This window comes from Sus scrofa, chromosome 15 (genome assembly GCF_054392235.1).
Source record: "Sus scrofa isolate SSC_HxYL_T2T_F1_AM1 chromosome 15, Sscrofa_HxYL_maternal_Yorkshire_Landrace_v2.0, whole genome shotgun sequence".
Classification (NCBI taxonomy): Eukaryota; Metazoa; Chordata; class Mammalia; order Artiodactyla; family Suidae; genus Sus; species Sus scrofa.
The window spans coordinates 110,254,616-110,273,186 of NC_139397.1; the positions used below are offsets into that span (position 1 = coordinate 110,254,616).

At 41.3% G+C, this 18,571-nt stretch overlaps 1 protein-coding gene across 6 annotated transcripts in view; it reads left to right on the forward strand.

The window, feature by feature from the left end:
- MYO1B (myosin IB) overlaps nucleotides 1-18,571 on the forward strand; it is a 191,559-nt gene that overhangs the window by 24,666 nt on the left and 148,322 nt on the right. For all 6 annotated transcript variants that reach the window (XM_021075958.2, XM_021075961.2, XM_021075964.2 and 3 more), the window contains exon 2: nucleotides 8,903-9,046. In XM_021075958.2, the coding sequence (XP_020931617.1) occupies nucleotides 8,912-9,046 (135 nt within the window). In that variant the 5' untranslated portion in view covers nucleotides 8,903-8,911. The remainder of the gene's footprint in view (nucleotides 1-8,902; nucleotides 9,047-18,571) is intronic.

The window sequence follows — 18,571 nt, forward strand, 5'->3', positions numbered from 1 at the left end:
ATCTTCTTATTTTGTTTCTAACTCAAGTCTTTCATGATCTTTCATGTTCTTGGTGAACCATGTGAGGCTCTCAGTTATCCTTTGCCAGTTGTGACCTTGGCAGGAAGGGTATAGATGGTGGAAACAGCCCTGGAAGAAAGGGTGGACTCTGTCACTCACATGCATCTATTTACCTGCTCTGCACACTGGTGCCCTGTGTACCAGCCCCTCTGCCCTGCAGTGGGGCCTTGGCATGCCGGGAGCTCAGACCCTCTCTGGGGGGAGATAGGGGTGGGCAGCAAACTAACAGAAGGGCTGGAGGAGTATGGCTTGGTGAGGGCACACTGTCCATGAGGAAGGGCTGCTCACACACAATTTATTTAAAACAAGCAGCTGAGCTGAGCCTCTGGAGCAAGGGCCTGGAGCTGGAACCACTGTCAGGTTCTCAAGCAGCTTTTTTGTCTGTCCCAGGTGGTCTGTCATGTAAAGTCTCCCATTACAGACCAAGGGTAGGGACTTGGTCAGGGAGAGATGAGACTGAGGAGGAAGGCTGGAGTTGGGCTGTGGAGTCACGTGGTTTCTGATAAGGGATTTTTTTTTTTGTGGTAAATTATACATAACATTTACCCTTTTAACCTTTTTTTTTTTTTTTGGCCATGCCTGAAGCAGGTGGAAGTTCCCAGGCCAGGGATTGAGCCCCAGCCACAGCAGTGACAGTGCTGGATCCTTAACCACTGGGCCACCAGGGAACTCCCTTGCTAACCTTTTTAAGTGTACAGTTCAGTGGCATTAAGTACAGTCACATTATTGTGCAACCATGTACTCGTTAAATAGCAACTTCCCATTCCCTCCTCCCTTAGCCCTTGGCAGCCACCATCTGACTTTCTCTCCTTATGAACTTGACTGAACTACTACCTGATATAAGTGGAGTCATACAGTATTTGTCCTTTGTGACTGGCTTATTTCAGTTAGCAGAATGTCCTCAGGTTTCATCTGTGCTGTAGCATGTGTCAGAATTTGCTTTTTTCTTAAGGCTAAATAATATTCCATCGTATGTATATGTGCAGTCTTATTTTGTGAATAATGCTGCTTTGAATGTGGGTGTTTGAGTCCCTCCTTTCATACCCTAAAAGTAGAATTGCTGGGTTATATGGTGGGTGACTCTGTTTCATTTTTGGAACATCTGCTAAGGAATTTGAATATTAGCTTAAAGACCCTGAAGAGTTATAGAAGGGTTTTTGTTTTGTTTTGTTTTGGTTTTTGCTTTTTAAGGCTGCACCCTTGGCATATGGAAGGTCCTGGGCTAGTGATTGAATCAAAGCTACAGCTGCCAGCCTGCACCACAGCCACAGCAGTGCAGGATCTGAGCTGCGTCTGCAACCTGCACCACAGCTCATGGCAACGCCAGATCCTCAATCCACGAGTAAGGCCAGGGATCAAACCCACATCCTCATGGATCCTAGTCAGGTTCGTTAACCGCTGAGCCATGAAGGGAACTCCCAGTTATGGAAGGCTTTAAAGCAGGGCTTGCCTGACCAGACTGTGATTTAGAAAGGCAGAGTGTGGCCCTTGGAGGGGGGAGGGAGAGGGCTGACAGAGGCTGTGGTGGCAAGAGAGGGGGAGACCACTTAGGAGGCTGTTGCCTTCAAGGTGGGAAGTGATGAAAACTGAGCACAGGCAGTCACAGAGGGAAGAGGAGAGAAGGGATGGAAGTGGGAGTGATGAGGGTGATAGAATCAAGGAGGCAGGTGGGCTATGGGGGAAGGAAGAGACAGGAGAGGCCATGGATGAGAAACTGGATCAGTTGGGCCTTTGTGAAATTTAGGGGGAGTAAGAGGGTTTTGTTTTAAACTTACCAAAGGGGAAAGGTGGGGGTGGGGATGGATTGGGGGTTTGGGATCGGCATGTACACACTATTGTATGTGGATGGTCAACAGGTCTACCAATATTCTGCGATAGTCTATAGGGGAAAAGAATCTGAAAAAGAATGGATGCAGGTATCTATATAACTGAATCACTTTGTTGTACAGCAGAAATTATCACAATGTTGTAAATCAACCATACTTTGATAATACTTTAAAAAATGAAAGAAAAAAAAAACCCAAACAAAGAGGGTTTTATTTGGTTTTGTTTCTTTTTGTATTTTGGTGTGCGATGATAGGAAACCTAAGTTTGGGACGTGTATTGAGATGTTAGACACAACCAAGAGGTAGTGGGGATTGGTGGGCCGGCTGTTGATAATAGGGGTTGCCAATTTGGGATAGGGGAGAAGTTAAGAATAGAGGGGCAGATGGCCATGCAATTTGGCTGAATTTGAAAGTTTGGGGGATATTACTGGTGTAGCTTCACAGTGTCACAGCTCCTTTGGATCTGTTTCACATTTCTCTCTCTGTATATATGTACCAAAATTTATAAAATTAAAAATGATGGCCAGCTCATTGGTTATAAAAATCAGATTTGTAAGGATTCTAATGAATGCGTAGGGATTAAGACTAAAACATGAGGGCGTTGGATTTGGCTTAAATTATTTTTGTTCCTCTTTATCCTCTGATTTTTTTTTTTCCCCTGTAATGCACATGTATTGCTTCTAATCATTAAAAGGGTCATTTGAAATTTCAAAAGTGGACTGTTTTCTTATCTTGCCTCTCTTATTGGACCGTGAGCTTCCGAGGAGTGTATAGGGAAAAGTACCTTGATTTTCCAGGGTGCGTCCCTAGCACTTAACACTATGCCAGGGACCAGCAGGGCCCAATACTGTAAACAGTTGTTGAATTGAATGGAAAGTTAATTAGACTGCTCTCAAAAATGAGATTCCATGCTATTTTGAAAGATGTAGGAAGGAAATTCCAGTTTTTCACAGTCACTTAGCCCATTATTTAGGTACTGAACAACATCCTATAGATTTGGCCCCTCTTTTGCCTTTATTTTGCCATCAGGATTTACTGAGGTTTATTTTATTCATGAAATCTTGCTACATTAGCCTTGTTTTCTTAAGTGTGTTTCTCATGTTATTCTTAAACGCATTTAGCAATCTCTTTGGGAGCCAAATGGCTCAATTCTGTTTCCTGTCCTTTGTTGATAGTATTATGTTTTCAGAGGAATGGATCAAAGTGGCCTGAAGCCTCAGTCATTATTCTGCCTTCTGGTCGGCTGTGAGGAACCAGCCAACCAAGTATGGCAGCTGTGAGAATGTGCATTATTGAATGACTCAGTTGTCAACCTTAAATTTGCATACTTGTTTTCCTTTTGTGTTTCTCTGAATGCCTGCCATGTGCCAGAGGCTGTGTACTGTGCCTTTGGGGGAATAAAGATGAATAAGGGTGACTCTTGACACCTAGGAGCTGATTCTCCAGAAAAGGGGCTGTGATGCATACATGACCCCCCGTACAAGGAGGTTAATGAGGGGAAACCCGTCAGATGAGAACTATTACTGTGCTAAGACTCCCTTAAGGTGCTACCTCTGATGTTTGTTGCTAATGATGTTATAATAGATGTGTTTTAAATGCCCTTATTTAAATTACCAAAGTAGTAGATAATCTTCTTTCTTTAAGTTTCCCTGCAAGTAGCTTTTATGGCCTTGCTTTGGTAAGTTCCTTTAAATTTATGTATTTATTATTATTATTTTTTAAGTATATTTGATTTAGAGTGTTGTGTTAGTTTCTGGTGTACAGTAACATGATTCAGTTATACACATACGCATATATATGTACATATATGTTCTTTTTCATATTCTTTTTCATTATAGTTTATTACAGGATATTGAAAATATTCCTTGTCCTTGTTGTTTATCAGTTTTACATGTAATCGTTTGTAGCCCCAGGTTCCTTCAAATTTAAAATTTTGGTAATGACTTAATATTAATCACCTTTGATTTGCGAGTGTTCTTTCAAATTCTACAGAAAAACTGAACTTAAAAATGCACATTAATTTTCATCTGTGGCAGTCTGAGAACTTTTAATAACTTGGGGGACCATCAGAGACTGTTGTTCAGCTTAAACAATATAGTTTAAGTCACTATTAAATTAATGATTAATTTGGAATAGCTTTTCAGTGTAGCTGTTCTGATACCGAATAGTAGTGTCGCTATGCACTTCAGAAGGATGTGCCATCTGGCTTAGCCGAGTCCCTGTGGGGCTGATGGCTTGGGGAATTGGTCTTGACATTCCCATTAATATGGTAGGTAGTTTGTGATTTAAAGTTGGGATTGGATAGACTACTTATTTAAATGTTAGGTTACAGATGGCGTTCTAAGATGCCACAGGATGTTTATGTTTCATTTTCTTTTGAATTTTGAGGGATTTTTGAAATGATGCTTCCAATGGTTTATTTTATTTTTGGCTGTGTGCATAGCATTCGGAAATTCCTGGGCTAGGGATGGAACCTGAGCCAAAGTAGTGACCATGCAGAGTCCCTTAACTGCTAGGACACTAGGGAATGCCAGTGCTTTTAATTTTTTTTTTCTTTTTATGGTTGCACCTGCAGCTTATTGGAAGTTCCCTGGCTAGGGATTGAATTTGAGCTGCAGCTGCCAGCCTACACCACAGCTTGTAGCAGCGCTGGATCTTTAACCCACTGAGTGAGGCCAGGGATCAAACCCGAATCCTCATGGAGACAGTGTTGGGTTCTTAAGCAGATCAGACATAATGGGAACTTGTGATATGTATATATATTTTTTGGCCATGCCTGTGGGATATGGAAGTTCCCAGGCCAGCTATTGAACCCACACCATAATAGTTACCCAAGCCACTGAAGTGACAATGCCAGATCCTTAACCTGCTTTGTGTCCTCTTCTCTGGCTTTCAGACAGGCCACTTTCACAACAAGCATGTCTTTCTTGTAGATCCTTAACAAGTAGCCAACACATACTCTGGCACTTGAGTTTTTCTCAAATTCTCTAAAGTTGCAGAAACGGGGTCCAAGTCTTGAGGCACAACAGGCCATGGTTTCACGGTCAAATAAATATCAAAGATGATCTTGCCAGTTCAAGATAGTAAGTAGGTCCTCCTGCCTCTGCCCTATGGCCTTGGCACTGCCACAACACACTCTTTAGTGTATTATTATAACACTCCACTTCCTCCTGCCAGCTTCTTTTATTGGGTAAGATGCTTTCTCTTGCAAATAATAGAAAATCCAATGCAAACAACTTAAACAGTAAGGGGAGTTAATTGGCCTCTGTGACTGAAAACTTGAGAGCTGTGGGGGCAGGCTTCAGGTGCAATTTGATCCAGAGGTTTGTGACATCATCAGGTTATTTTCTTTCCCTGCCCTCCTCCATGTATTGTCCTCCTCCTCAGACTAGCCTCCTCATGAAAGCAGTCATGGCCGCAGAAGTTCCAAGTATTACAGCTGTACTTCATGCCACCCAGAGGCAGATGGAACCTGTGTCCTAATATTCCAAGCCGAAGCCCCCAGGCTCAGTTGTATGATTGGCCTTGAATCAGTTACAGTGACTGGGAGATGGAAGCGTGTTGTTTGCCTTAGTCTAGATCACATGCTCCATTCCTGGAACATGGGATAAAATTGACTTCCCTGGAAAGATGTGGATTCCCCTGGGGGTCTTGGAAAGCATGCAGGTGGACCTCTACATGTCAAACAGAAAGTATCCTCAGCGCTCTGCATATATATGTTCCTGTGTGAATTCTTCTGATAGTTTATGGAAACCTTGAGTTAGCAAGTGATTCTGAAATCTGTTCTATAGTCAGCATTGCTCTTTCAGAGAAAAAAAAAAAAATCACTTCTTTCCGAGGAACAAAATACATCGACTGATTGATTTCATTGAAATGTCAGATCGAACCGACCAGGCCTGGAGATGGTCACAGTAAAGGCAGTCAGTCCATTTGTGGGAAGATGGGAAGTATCTCTGTGCCATTTTCTCTGTGTCCTCTGAGAGGGAGGGTGTCACTCATTCCTACCTCAAGGCACCTAGATGCTAAAAAGTAAAAAACAAAGACAAAACAAAACAAAACGAAACGAAATGAGACAAAGCTGTGCTGGCATGACTAAGTGAACATTGGTTTACTTTATTGTTGTATTTCATGTTGTGTTTTTCAGAGTTTTTCACTCTTACCCGCTGACTGTAACTCAGCATTTGTTTTGCCCTCTTCTGCTCTTTGGATTATCCAATTGGGATAGAAGTGTAAAAATTAGAGCCCGTACTCTTGCTTGAGATTTGTATTTGAAAAGTTGGTGAAGCAGGTTTAATTACAGAGAAAGATTGGCTGCGTAATTATTGTTACCTGCAGCACAGCTGTTGTCTTTCTGCAGCTGTTTCCATAAATAGATGCCATATCCAGGAATCTACCCCAGGGCAAAGAGTTCCCATTCAGCCTCTTGGCTTAATTTAAATTACTGGTTTGAGGTAGTTATTTTTGAAACTCTTCTCAGGTTGACTTCCCCCATAAGCCCTAAACCTTCTTCCCTCATCTGCCAAATTATATGTAATGCATCGCAGCTAGAGTGCTTTTGGCATTTCTTGAGTCTGAGAACTTGAAATTTGATTTAAATGTTAATTTACTGCGACAAAGGTTGGGCACTCATGTTCCTATCCCTATACAAGTCTTTGCATGGACTTGGCATGGGACCAGCTGTCTCCCTGGCTTCTGCAACATCTCTAGAGAATGGCAAGTGCTCTCATCTCCACCGGTTTTATTTTAAAGCAGAGTCTGGCCTAGTTCAGAGTGCATGAAAGCATTTGTGATGCTGCTATTGTTGGCTTTTAGCAATACCTAGGGCTTGTTTGTTCCAGGTGTAGCTGGCATGAAATAAAAAAAAAAAAAAAGATTTATATTAACAAAAAGTTAACTCGATTTCTGTTTTAAAAAAGATCATACTTTTTTTTTTTCCTTTTTATAGCTGCATCTGCAGCATATGGAAGTTGCTGGGTTGGTCGAATCAGAGCTCCAGCTGAGGCCTATGCCACAGCCACAGCAACACCAAATCCAAGCTGAATCTGCAACCTACACCACATCTCATGGCAATGGCGAATCCTCAATCCACTGAGTGAGGCCAGGGATTGAACCTGCATCCTCATGAACACTATGTCAGGTTCTTAACCCATTGAAGCACAATGGGAATTCCTTTTTTTAAAAAAGTTTTACGCCTGTGGCATATGGAAATTCCTAGACCAGGGACTAAATCCAAGTCATAACTGTGATGTACGCAGCAGCTTTATCAACATTGGATTCTTTAGCTGTCAGGCCTGGGGATTGAACCTGCACCTCCACAGTGACCTGAGCTGTTGCAGTTGGATTCTTAACCCACTGCGCCATGGTGGGAACTCCTATTTTTCTTATTTTGATTATTAAATACTTCCTTATTGGTTACTTTTGTTTATGAACCTTGCTATTTCTTTTTGGTATCTCTGTTTTGGCTTTTCAGTGCATACCTAAAAAAAAAAATTTTTTTTAATGGATCAGAAATAATGTGTTTGTGGATTCACAAAAATCATTAGTAATTAATAATGAATTATATAATCCTCAGCCTTTCCCAGTTCTCTATAAAATAGCCCAACTGAATGTAGTCAGAATAGGGGGACATTTGTTTATGTTGCTGAGACTTAAGCAAGAAGACTGACCTTTATGAGATACAGGATATGTGAGTAACTCCTTCATGGGAAGAATTAAATGTACTTCCCTCTCAGTATTAACAGTATGAATATATGTGAGTATTTAGTTTTAGTATATTTAGTTTTAGTATTATTTAGTTTTAGTATACTAAATTGACTTCTGCATTTTGGAAGCATTTAGAAGGAATGGCCCAGATGCATTTATTTCTACATCCTGGTGATATTAGAGAAAGCAACATAAAACATAGACGCACACTTCACACACTTTCTGTGTTCACGTGGTTGAAAGAATTTTAGTACTCTCAACAGCCATCAGATTTGAAGCCTTGGGCATTTAACATTCTGCTGTTGGGAATGCAATTTAGTGTGGGCATCGAATGCAGCCTTTGCATTGTGACTCTGTTTCCACTTGGTACACTTTCACTTTGAGTTAAAGGGAAACCAGTATTTATGGTCTATTGGTTACATGTTAATTTGACTTCGCTGTTCTAGCACCATGTCTGTTGGCATGAGCGTAAGAATATTGAGGTCACTTTTGGCAGGTTATATTGTATAGGTAACCTCTGACTTTCAAGTGGATTGTATTCTTTTCTTTATAAGTCAGTGTTGATTCCTGGAATGAAATTTCTCCCTTTAGATGTAATCTTACAAGTGGTGATTAAGTTCTTTTAACACAGAATGTGACACACTCTTAACTAATCATAAGCAAAATTCCTTGATCTCTCTGAGGTTCCTTATCTTAAAATGGAGATGATAAAACCTACCTCATGGAGTGGTGAGGATTAAATTAATTAATGCATGGAAAGTTCTTGATATAGCATCTGATATGTGGCAAGTACTCAGTAAATGTTAGCATCATTTTTAAACATTACTTCCTGGGAAAATGCATTCTGCATTTTGTCATGAAATACTGAGGGATACCATCTTGAGGCAGCAGGTTCCTGTGGGTTCAAGTCTGACATTGCCAGGCAAGGGCTGGTGGAAAGGGGTGGGTTGGGTTCTCTTGCTAAAGTTTGGCAACTTCTGGTTGGGAAGAGAGGATGCTCTAAAGAAGAAAACGGCAACCCTGGCTTCCTGGTGGCTCTTTCTGTAGATGGACTTTGCTTGGGATGTTGACTGGGAGGGAGGTTCGTTTATGGCTGTCAGTTGGCAGATGGGGGGCTTCTAACAGCTTGGCAACAATTGTAGCTCCTTCAGAGGCTTCTGAAGTAGGTCGTGGGGAGGGAGAAGGTTACAACATTGGTGAGGCAGGTGCGAGCCATTTGGAACTACCAGTGCTTCGTTTCTCCATTGGTGCTGAGAACCCATCTGAAGTCCTTCTGCTCATTCACGTTGTCCCCCTTTCTCTCTTTCCTACAGCAAGACACCATGGCCAAAATGGAGGTGAAGACGTCACTTCTGGACAATATGATTGGAGTTGGAGATATGGTTCTTTTAGAACCTCTCAATGAGGAAACTGTCATCAACAACCTCAAGAAGCGCTTTGACCATAGCGAGATATATGTGAGTGTCCATGGAAGGTCATCTGTGGGGTGTAGACTTTGTGTTTTGTGGGAGAGAGCTGGCGTCTCCTCCTCAGACTCTTCTCCCTTTTCTTCTGTTTGAGTCCAGGGCTATTTGTTTATACCCTCAGAAAGTTTTATGTTTGCTCCTTTGGCACGTGAGTAACACCCATTAGAGTCCAGTGAGTCTGCTTTCCATGTGTTGTTTGTAGAGGGCGGGCCACGTGCAGAGTGATTGTGTTGGGTGTTGGGGGTGCTCTAAAGCCAGTGGAAGACAGTTCTGCCCTCCAAGGAACATGTATTCAGGAGGAAATTAGAAACTATAGGCATCTTTTTGGATACCTTCGTAAGATAGCATTCTAACCTTTGAGAAGCTATTCATTAAAATGCAAGACAGTGAACTGTCAAAAAAGACATGAACTTTCTTGACATTTGTCGTTAGTAGAGATAGGAACAGATGACCAGATTATGAAAGTGTATTTGTACATGTATGTGTAAATGGGTCACCATGCTCCCTCAGTAGAAAATTCACAGAACACTGTAAACCAGCTGTAATGAAAAAAAAAATCATTATATAGATAAAAATCATTATATAGTTCCCATTGTGGCGCAGTGGTTAACGAATCCGACTAGAAACCATGAGGTTGCGGGTTCGGTCCCTGCCCTTGCTCAGTGGGTTAACGATCCAGCGCTGCCGTGAGCTATGGTGTAGGTTGCAGACGCGGCTCGGATCCTGCGTTGCTGTGGCTCTGGCGTAGGCTGGCGGCTACAGCTCCGATTCGACCCCTGGCCTGGGAACCTCCATATGCCGCGGGAGCGGCCCAAGAAATGGCAAAAAGACAAAAAAAAAAAAAAACGAAAAAACTTAAAGAGGGAAAAAAAAGAAAAATGTATTTGGTCCCTGGAGATTTGGGAATAGCCATGTCCTTCTATACAAAAGTCTGTCATACACAAAAATGAAAACATTTAAATATGTACAATAATACAAATTTTATGTTGTAAACTTTTTTTATTATTGTCATCCTTTGATGGTTTTACTTTATTTACAAAAATTTTTAATTGAAATGTAATTGATTTACCATGTTGTGTTAGTTTCAGGCATATAGCACAGTGATTAATTTATACATATACATACATATCTGTTCTTTTTAAGATTCTTTTCTATTATAAGATATTGAGTATAGTTCTCTGTGCTGTATCATAATTCCCTTTTGGTTATCTATTTTATATATAGTGTAAAAATTCTTTTAAAGGATTTCACTGTTACTCTATCAAGTTTCTTAAATATATTTATTTTATTTTTTATTTTTATCTTTTCTTTTTGCTTTTTAGGGCCACACCTGTGGCATATGGAAGTTCCCAGCCTAGGGGTCAAATTGGAGCTGCAGCTGCTGGCCTATACCATAGCCATAGCCACGCCAGATCCGAGTCTTGTCTGTGAGCTACACCACAGCTCACAGCTCACGGCAGCGCCAGATCACAGACCCACTGAATGAGGCCAGGGATTAAAACCATATCTTCATGGATACTAGTTGGGTTCATTAACCATTGAGCCACGACAGGAACTCTAATCGGGTTTTTAACGCACTATCCGCAACAGGAACTCTCAAGTTTCTTAAATATATTTAAAACATTAATAAAAAAAAGCTTTTATATGCAGCTTTTCAGGAATTTGTATAAAGCACAGAAATTTCACGTGTTCAGGTAGAGATTAGCTAAACCAAGGAAATGGGGCATTGATTCCCTGTACCAGCAACTGAGAAGGTAATGGGTGGATTGGATGAGAGTACTTTTAATAGGTTCTCCCTTGCTTCTGAGTTCTTTTCCCTCCATTTTGTAGTGTGTCTGTGTCTAGATATGAATTAGATTATTGGGACATGCTTCATGTCAGTCTATCAATGTGGGAGCAAGTAGGAGGAAATATAAATAAATAAAAGGAGAGAGTGGTGTTCCCACTGTGGCACAGTAGGTTAAGAATCCAGCTGCAGTGGCTTGGGTCATTGTGGAGGCACGGGTTCCATCCCTGGCCTGGTACAGTGGGTTAAAGGGTCTGGTGTTGCTGTAGCTGCCACTTGGATTCAATCCCTGCCCTGGGAACCTCCATATGCCACAGGTGTGGCCATAAAATTTTAAAAAATTTAAAAAAAGGAGAGAGCATAACTACTTAGAACTTTTGTGGAGCCTAACATACATATACATATATATATATTTTTTCCCCACACTCATGGCATGCGAAAGTTCCTTGGCCAGGGATCAAACCTGCACTGCAGTTGCAGCAACACCAGATCCTTAATGTGCTGCATCACACGGGAACCTCCCTAATATATTATTTAAAATCATGTGCAAAACTATATTTTATGTCACATATAACTTTCCTTTCGTGATAGGTAGTCATGTTTCAAGGATAACTTTGGATAATTAATTTTTTAATGAAATAGTAGTCACCATCTGGGAGTTGAACTTTTCGTCTTTGTGATTTTTGATTGTTGGAGGTAGGGGGAGGCTGACAGTGACATGAGATTTTTGGAAACCACTTTGGAATATTAATCTGATAACTAGATACTAAACTAAGTTTAGAGTGGTAGTTATATAAAATGCTGATTCAGATGAAAGCTGTAAAAGCAGGTGGGAGGTGATGTTTGGTTTGGCAGTGAGGCCCTGTGTCACCTTCCCTCAGAGTATAGCAGTTCAGCTTTCAGGTGGGAAAACTCATGATTCAGCAGTTTTAATTGAAAAGTATCGTCTGATATCAAACAAAAGACAGACTTTAAACATTGGTCTCTGAGATGGAGATAGGAGGAATCAGTTATATCGTAACCAATGTTGGGTGATCATTTTTCTCTTTGGCTCTAAGAGGCACAATTCACTTTTGGATGCATTGAGAAGAGAAAGGAGAGTAGAACATTACATGCATTCAAATACCTGATTTGTTGTGCCCGCTAAAAATAAAATAATCTCTTTTTTAACAAAATGCCAAGTGTTAACATTCATGAGTCTTTAGCAGACGAAGTGTCTGGGTTTCAGCCTTACATAATTTTATTTTCTGACTATTTCAGGAATCTCTTTCTGGTATAAAATAAAAGCAGAAAATTGTTTTCTGCTTCCAGATATTCATATAATTAATATTTTCCATGGTCCTTGGAACTATCCTTTCCATGGGATGTGTGCTTTCATTTTGTAACTTTAAAAGACATCTTATTAGAGAGTTGGGCATTCTCTATTTTAGGCAAAAAAGGGAAAAAAAAAGCAATTTGTAGGGTAATGTGTATAGTATGATCCTATTTTTTTTAATGGATATTTATAGTTGGGTACCTTTGTTTGTATATCTGTATGAGCATTGAGAAAGGCACGCTAACTTTAGGCACTACAATGGGGTGGAATGGGATATGGGGACAAGAAAGAGTTAATACTCTGTATTATAGGACTTGTTAAGTCAAGCATGTATTGTTTTTGTAATTAAAAAAAAAATTACTGTATAGGCTTTCCCTGGTGGCACAGTGGGTTAAGGATCCAGTGTTGTCACTGCTGTGGCTTGGGTCACTGCTGTGGCGCAGGTTTGATCCCTGGCCCAGGAGCTTTTTGCTTGCTGTGAGTGCTGCCCCCCCCCCCCAAAAAAAATTACCTTACAGTAATGTTGATTACTCCACCTCTAACCCACACATTGTGGATACCACCCTTGGGAAATCTGTTTCTTGCTCTTATTCCGATAATATTCCTGCTCTGCCTTTGTTCACGGGTTGCTGCAAAATTGTTTAGCCTGATGCCAAAGGCCAAGTGTTTTACTATCTTGTATTTCACTTTGTTTCGTGATACTTTCCCAGAAAATGAAGGTGCAGTTTTTTTTTATTTTATTTTTTAAGTCCCTGTTGTAGTCTGATAGCTTTATTTTATCATGTAAAAGTATGTGATGGTCTACAGTGACCCATCATGCAAACATTTTGGACAGTCGTTTCTATGTTCAGAAGCCATGGTTGATAAGGGGGCCAGAGAACCGGGAGGGTGCTTGGTTCAGACTTTAGAACTGGTTCTTCTCTTAGATGGGGCAGCATCCTGTGTGAATCAGCTCTCCATCAGGGAACCCCGTTCTTCCTTTTGCCTTCTACACCTGCCCCCCGCCACCATATCTAGAGTTAAGAAATAGTCCCTGCCTTTACAGAGTGCTCATGAATTAGCAACTCTAGAGCATTTACAATGCCTAGTGATCCTCTGGATCTCCAACCAACTGAATCTGAAAGTGGAATCCCTTGTGATCCTGTCATTACACCTGAAGCTCTGGGTAAGCCCACTTGAGTCACACATCCTCTTCAGACCACTGACTGTGGCTAGGTGACCAGAATGAGCTGAGTGGCTTAAGAAAATGATGTCTACTCCTCAGACTTGGGGAGGGTCAGCTTTTTCTAAAGTGGATGAGTTGTGTGTTAGTTGGGTTGAATACTATGCTAAATACAACCATCTGTATGATAGGAAGAAGGGGGAATAGATGCTGATGAGACCTGCTGCTGTAACCCCCTACATGTTTGGTAGGAAATTCTGTAGTGAAGTGGTTTTATTGGTGTTGGTACCACCCTAAAGGGTATTCCCCCTGAGAAACATTTATCCTTGGAGTTCCATGGTTCAAGTGTACCCAAACACACGCTCCTTAAGACTTTTCTCTTAGAGAACTCATGGCAGAGAAGAGTGAACAGGGGCCCCAGGAAGACAGCATAGTTAAGTCTATCCACTTCAGGGAAATTTTGTTGAAATCTTTGCTTCCAAAGCCATTCAGAGTTTTATTCTCTTCCATGGGTTTTGTCTTAATCTGTATGCTCGTTGCAACCCTTCTTTGAATAAGAAGTATTTTTAGTGTTGACACGTAGTTTTAGTTTGTTTCTAGGAATTGTCAAGTTGGGGACGTCGAGCTGTAGAGGTCTGAATTAGTCCTATTTTAAGATCTTATGTTAAAGGAATTGTAGTTGTAAGAGGACTCCTTTGAAAGTCTAGTAAAAATTTTTTCTCGATTTTTTTCGAAGTTGATATGAGCTTTAGGATCCCCATAAAAACAGGGTCCAGTACTTTAATAAAAGATACTCAAGTGCCTGCTTCAGGATTATCTGTTCTTTGCTTTGAGGTTGGTTTATACACTTGTTACGAGCCCTGAGTTGGCTCATAACCCTGTCCTTAGCCAGGCATAGTCTCTAAATCTGCGAGTTCCAGCTATTGATGTGGTCTTTGCGGGAAGGCTGTTCCTTTAGAGATGGAGGCAGATCAGGTGAAGACAGATAGAGGGACTGTTGCCCTGATGGGGTAACACACAGGGTCAGAGATTGTTTGCCTTGATTCCTCACTCTTGTCAGAGCTCGGTGCAAGCTGGGACCAGCTGCAGGACGTGCCATTGCTCCAGTGGCCTTTGTGGGGTCACTGGTGGGAAACGCTGCTGTGACATTCTTGAGCACTGGCTGCTCTTCTGTATTTCTGGCTTTTGTCAGACCTTCTTCCGGGCTCCCCACCCCATCCCCAGCCAGACTGAGTGGTGGCAGGATTTCACATGGACTTGCAGTATAGAAGATGCAGCCAGACGTGATTCTGTTTTTAGGGTGACTGGTCAGAACTGTGGTTCTGTTTAGGAACAGGAAAGCTGCAATTTAGGCACGAACAAGGCCCAGGGTAAATTGGGAAACTAAAGAACCAAGGTGTCTGTTCTCTGAGAGGAAATATTTTTGGTGCTGACAAGTGCATTTAGTTTGTTTTCTACCTGAATTGTCATGTGGGGATCATCCAGATATAGAGGTCTGAAATAGGATCTTTTAGGATGTTAGATTAAATTAATTGTAGATGTAAGAGAGACTGCTTTGAAAGTCTAGTAAATTTGCCTTAATTTTTAGGGAGTTCCTTGGTGGCCTAGCAGTTAAGGATCTGGTGTTGTCATTGATGTGTCACGGGTTTGATCCCTAGCCCCAGGAAATTCCACATGCCATAGGCATGCCCCCCCCAAAAAAAATTTCGTCTTAATTTTAGAAGTTAGTGTAGAATTAGGATCCCCATGGGAATGGGATCAAATGCTCTTATAAAAGATACTCCGACAATATATTTGGCTTGTAATATATTTGATACAATATATTTGGTTTATAATATTGTAATATAAATGAAAATAATACCAGTTAACATTTTTATATTTATTTGAAGTGTCAAAACCACTTTTCTCTTTGTGTCAAAGCCACAAGTGCACATGAACATTCCTACCATCTGGAGATAACATTTATTCCTGAGACTTTGGTATAAATGAGGTATTAGTTTTCTTTTGCTGCAGAATAGGTTGTCTAAAACTGAGTGACTTAAAATAACATACATTTATATCTGACTATGTCTGTGGGACAGGAGTTAGCTCGGGCGTAGCTTAGCCAGGTCCTCTGCTCAAGGTCTCACCAGCCTGTCATCAAGGTGTCAGCCAGGACTGCTGTCTCCCTGGAGGCTCGGCCCTTTTCCAAGCTCAGGGGTTATTGGCAGAGAGCAGGGCTGCAGTTCAAACCTCCAACCTAGTGCTATTCCTGCTACCCAGACGTTCTCCAAGTTTCTTTCTTTTTAAAAATTCCTTTAAAAAGCCTTTTTGAGGAGTTATCTGGTGGCCTATGGGTTAAGGATCTGGTGTTGTCACTGCTATGGCTTGTCAAGGCTGTGGCATGGGTTTGATCCCTGGCCCAGGAACAACTTCTTCTTTTTTTTTTCCTCCTTAGGGCCGTACATGCAGCATATGGAAGTTCCCAGGCTGGGGTTGAATTGGAGCTCCTGCAGCTGCTGGCCTACACCACAGCCACAGCCACAGCCACAGCAACGCAGGATCCGAGCCATGTCTGCAACCTACAGCACAGCTCATGGCAACGCTAGATTCCTGACCCACTGAGTGAGGCCAGGGATTGAACCCGCATCCTCATGGATACTGGTCAGGTTTGTAACCTGCTGAGCCACAATGGGAACTCCTGGCCCAGCAACTTCTGCATGCCATGGGCATGGCTAAATAAATAAATAAATAAATAAACCTTTTTGAAAAAAATTGTGAAAGTAACAAATGCTTTTGGGAAAAAAAATCAGATAGTACAGGGATACATAGCATTAAAATATAATTCTTATCTCAGTACCCCTTTACCATTTCCAGAAGTAATGGTAGTTAAGATGGGTCATCTTCCAAATTGTGTAATTTTGATAAAAAATGAACTTTTTTGTTTGTTTTTGTTTTAGAGTTGGAAGTAGGAGATTTTCCTTCATGTAGTTGATTGGGCCTTTACCCAGAGAACCCAGACCCAGCAAATTTGGGTGAAACAAGAACCTGCTTTAATGCCACCTCCCTTCCCACCTTGACCAAGTAGGGAAAGGAGGAAAGGGTCCTAGACTGTTGAAATGAAGGCCTGGGCTTGGCTGTATATGAGAGGTTCACTGTGAGCAAACTCACCCTCCTCGGCTCATTGAAGAGGTAGACTCTTAAAGAAACATGGAGAACAAATTGTGTGTTTTCAAGAGTGTAGCTTTGGTTTTTGGAATAGAGAGACGGCAATAGAAGGCTAGATAAAGCTGTGAAAAACAGCACATCACAAGGCAGAAGAGAAATGTTGTGTCTAGTTTCTGGGCACAGTCTCTCTCTTGGAGGATTTTATAATACTTTCCAAAACAATCGTTTTTTTTTGGTAATAACTTGCCAGTATCAACTTGTCTAAACTCTCTTAAAGCCTTTGGTGATTTGGAAATTTCTTCTTCTTAGAACTTGCAAAGTGGACGCACATTCATCTGTTATTCCCCAAGGTTAGAGGGTTGTTCCATCATACAGGCACTGTATGGTACTTGATATATTTGTCTAATTGTAACGTAAATTTTTTTTTTTTTTTTTTTTTGCTTTTTATGGCCACACCTACAGCATATAGAAGTTTCCAGTTTAGGGGTTGAATCAGAGCTACAGCTGCTGGCCTGTGCCACAGCCATAGCAATTTGGAATCCATGCTGCGTCTGCCACCTACATCACAGCTCACAACAATGCGGGACCCTTAAACCACTGAGCAACGCCAGGGATCGAACCTGTGTCCTCATGGATCCTAGTCAGAGTTGCTAATCGCTGAACCATGAAGGAAATTCCTGTAATATATTAATTTAAATGTTGAAGCCATATCTGAAGTTCAGTTTGAAGGAAATTAAGGCCTGACCTCACATCTACAGGAGTGTCATCTTTTGGTGGCAGTGTAGTGGGTACTAGGGAGCAAAAGAAGCAAAGACCTGAGCTCCAGTCCTGACTCCATAACTTACCATCTGTGAGAACTGCAATAAGTGCCTTAACTCCTTGGAGACTTTTTCTTATTGGTAAAATGATAAGTGATAACAATTAACATTTATTAAATCCTTACTGATACTTGTTGTTCTAAGCACTTTACGTGCTTTTTTTTTGTCTTTTTAGGGCAGCACTCTTGGCATATGGAGGTTCCCAGGCTAGGGGTCAGATTGGAGCTGTAGCCACCAGCCTACACCACAGACACAAAAACACCAGCTCTGAGATGTGTCTGCTGCCTACACCACAGCTCATGGCAGTGCCAGATCCTTAACCCACTGAGCGAGGTCAGGGATCGAACCTGCATCCTCATGGATCCTAGTCAGATTTGTTACCTCTGAGCCACAAGGGGAACTCCCTGTTTTAAAGTTTTACTAGAGTCCTGTGCACTGTAGGTTGTTAAATTATCTTCATTTTACATATGAGTAAACTGAGGCTCAGAAAGGTAAATAGCTTGTCCAAGTCACACAGCAAGTAGGTGATGGAGCTGGAATTCACACTCAGGAAGTGTAGCTCTGGAGTTTATGCTTTTAATAATAATCCTGCTGACTTTACATAGTTGCTGTGAGCATCGATGATACCACTAATACGGCAGCATTCTCAGCCTACAAAGTGCTGTTCAACATAATTAACTTTGATATTGAAGTATATTTATGTAAATCAAAACTATAGTACCACCTCACATAAGTCAGAATGGCCATCATTAAGTCTACAAATAACAAATCTGGAGAGGGTGTGGAGAAAAGGGAACCCTCCAACACTGTTGGTAGGAATGTAAATTGGCACAACCACTATGGAAAACAGTATGGAGGGAGGTTCCTCAGAAAAGTGAAAATAGATCATGCTCTTGGATTGGAAGAGTCAGTGTTATCAAAATGACTGTACTACTCAAGGCAATCTACAGATTCAATGCAATCCCTATCAAATTACCAAGGACATTTTTCACAGAACTCGAACAAAATATTTTAAAGTATGTTTGGAAGCACAAAAGACTCAGAATAGCCAGACATCCTGAAAAAGAAAAATGGAGCTGGAGGAATCAGGCTCCTGGACTTCAGACTATACTACAAAGCTACAGTCATCAAAATCATGTGGTACTGGGACAAAGACAGAAATATGGATCAGTGGAACAGGATAGAAAGTCCACAATTCAACTCACATACCTACAGCCAACTAATGTGTGACAAAGGAGGCAAAAATATACAATGGAGAAAAAAGTAAAAGTAGAACTACCACATGATC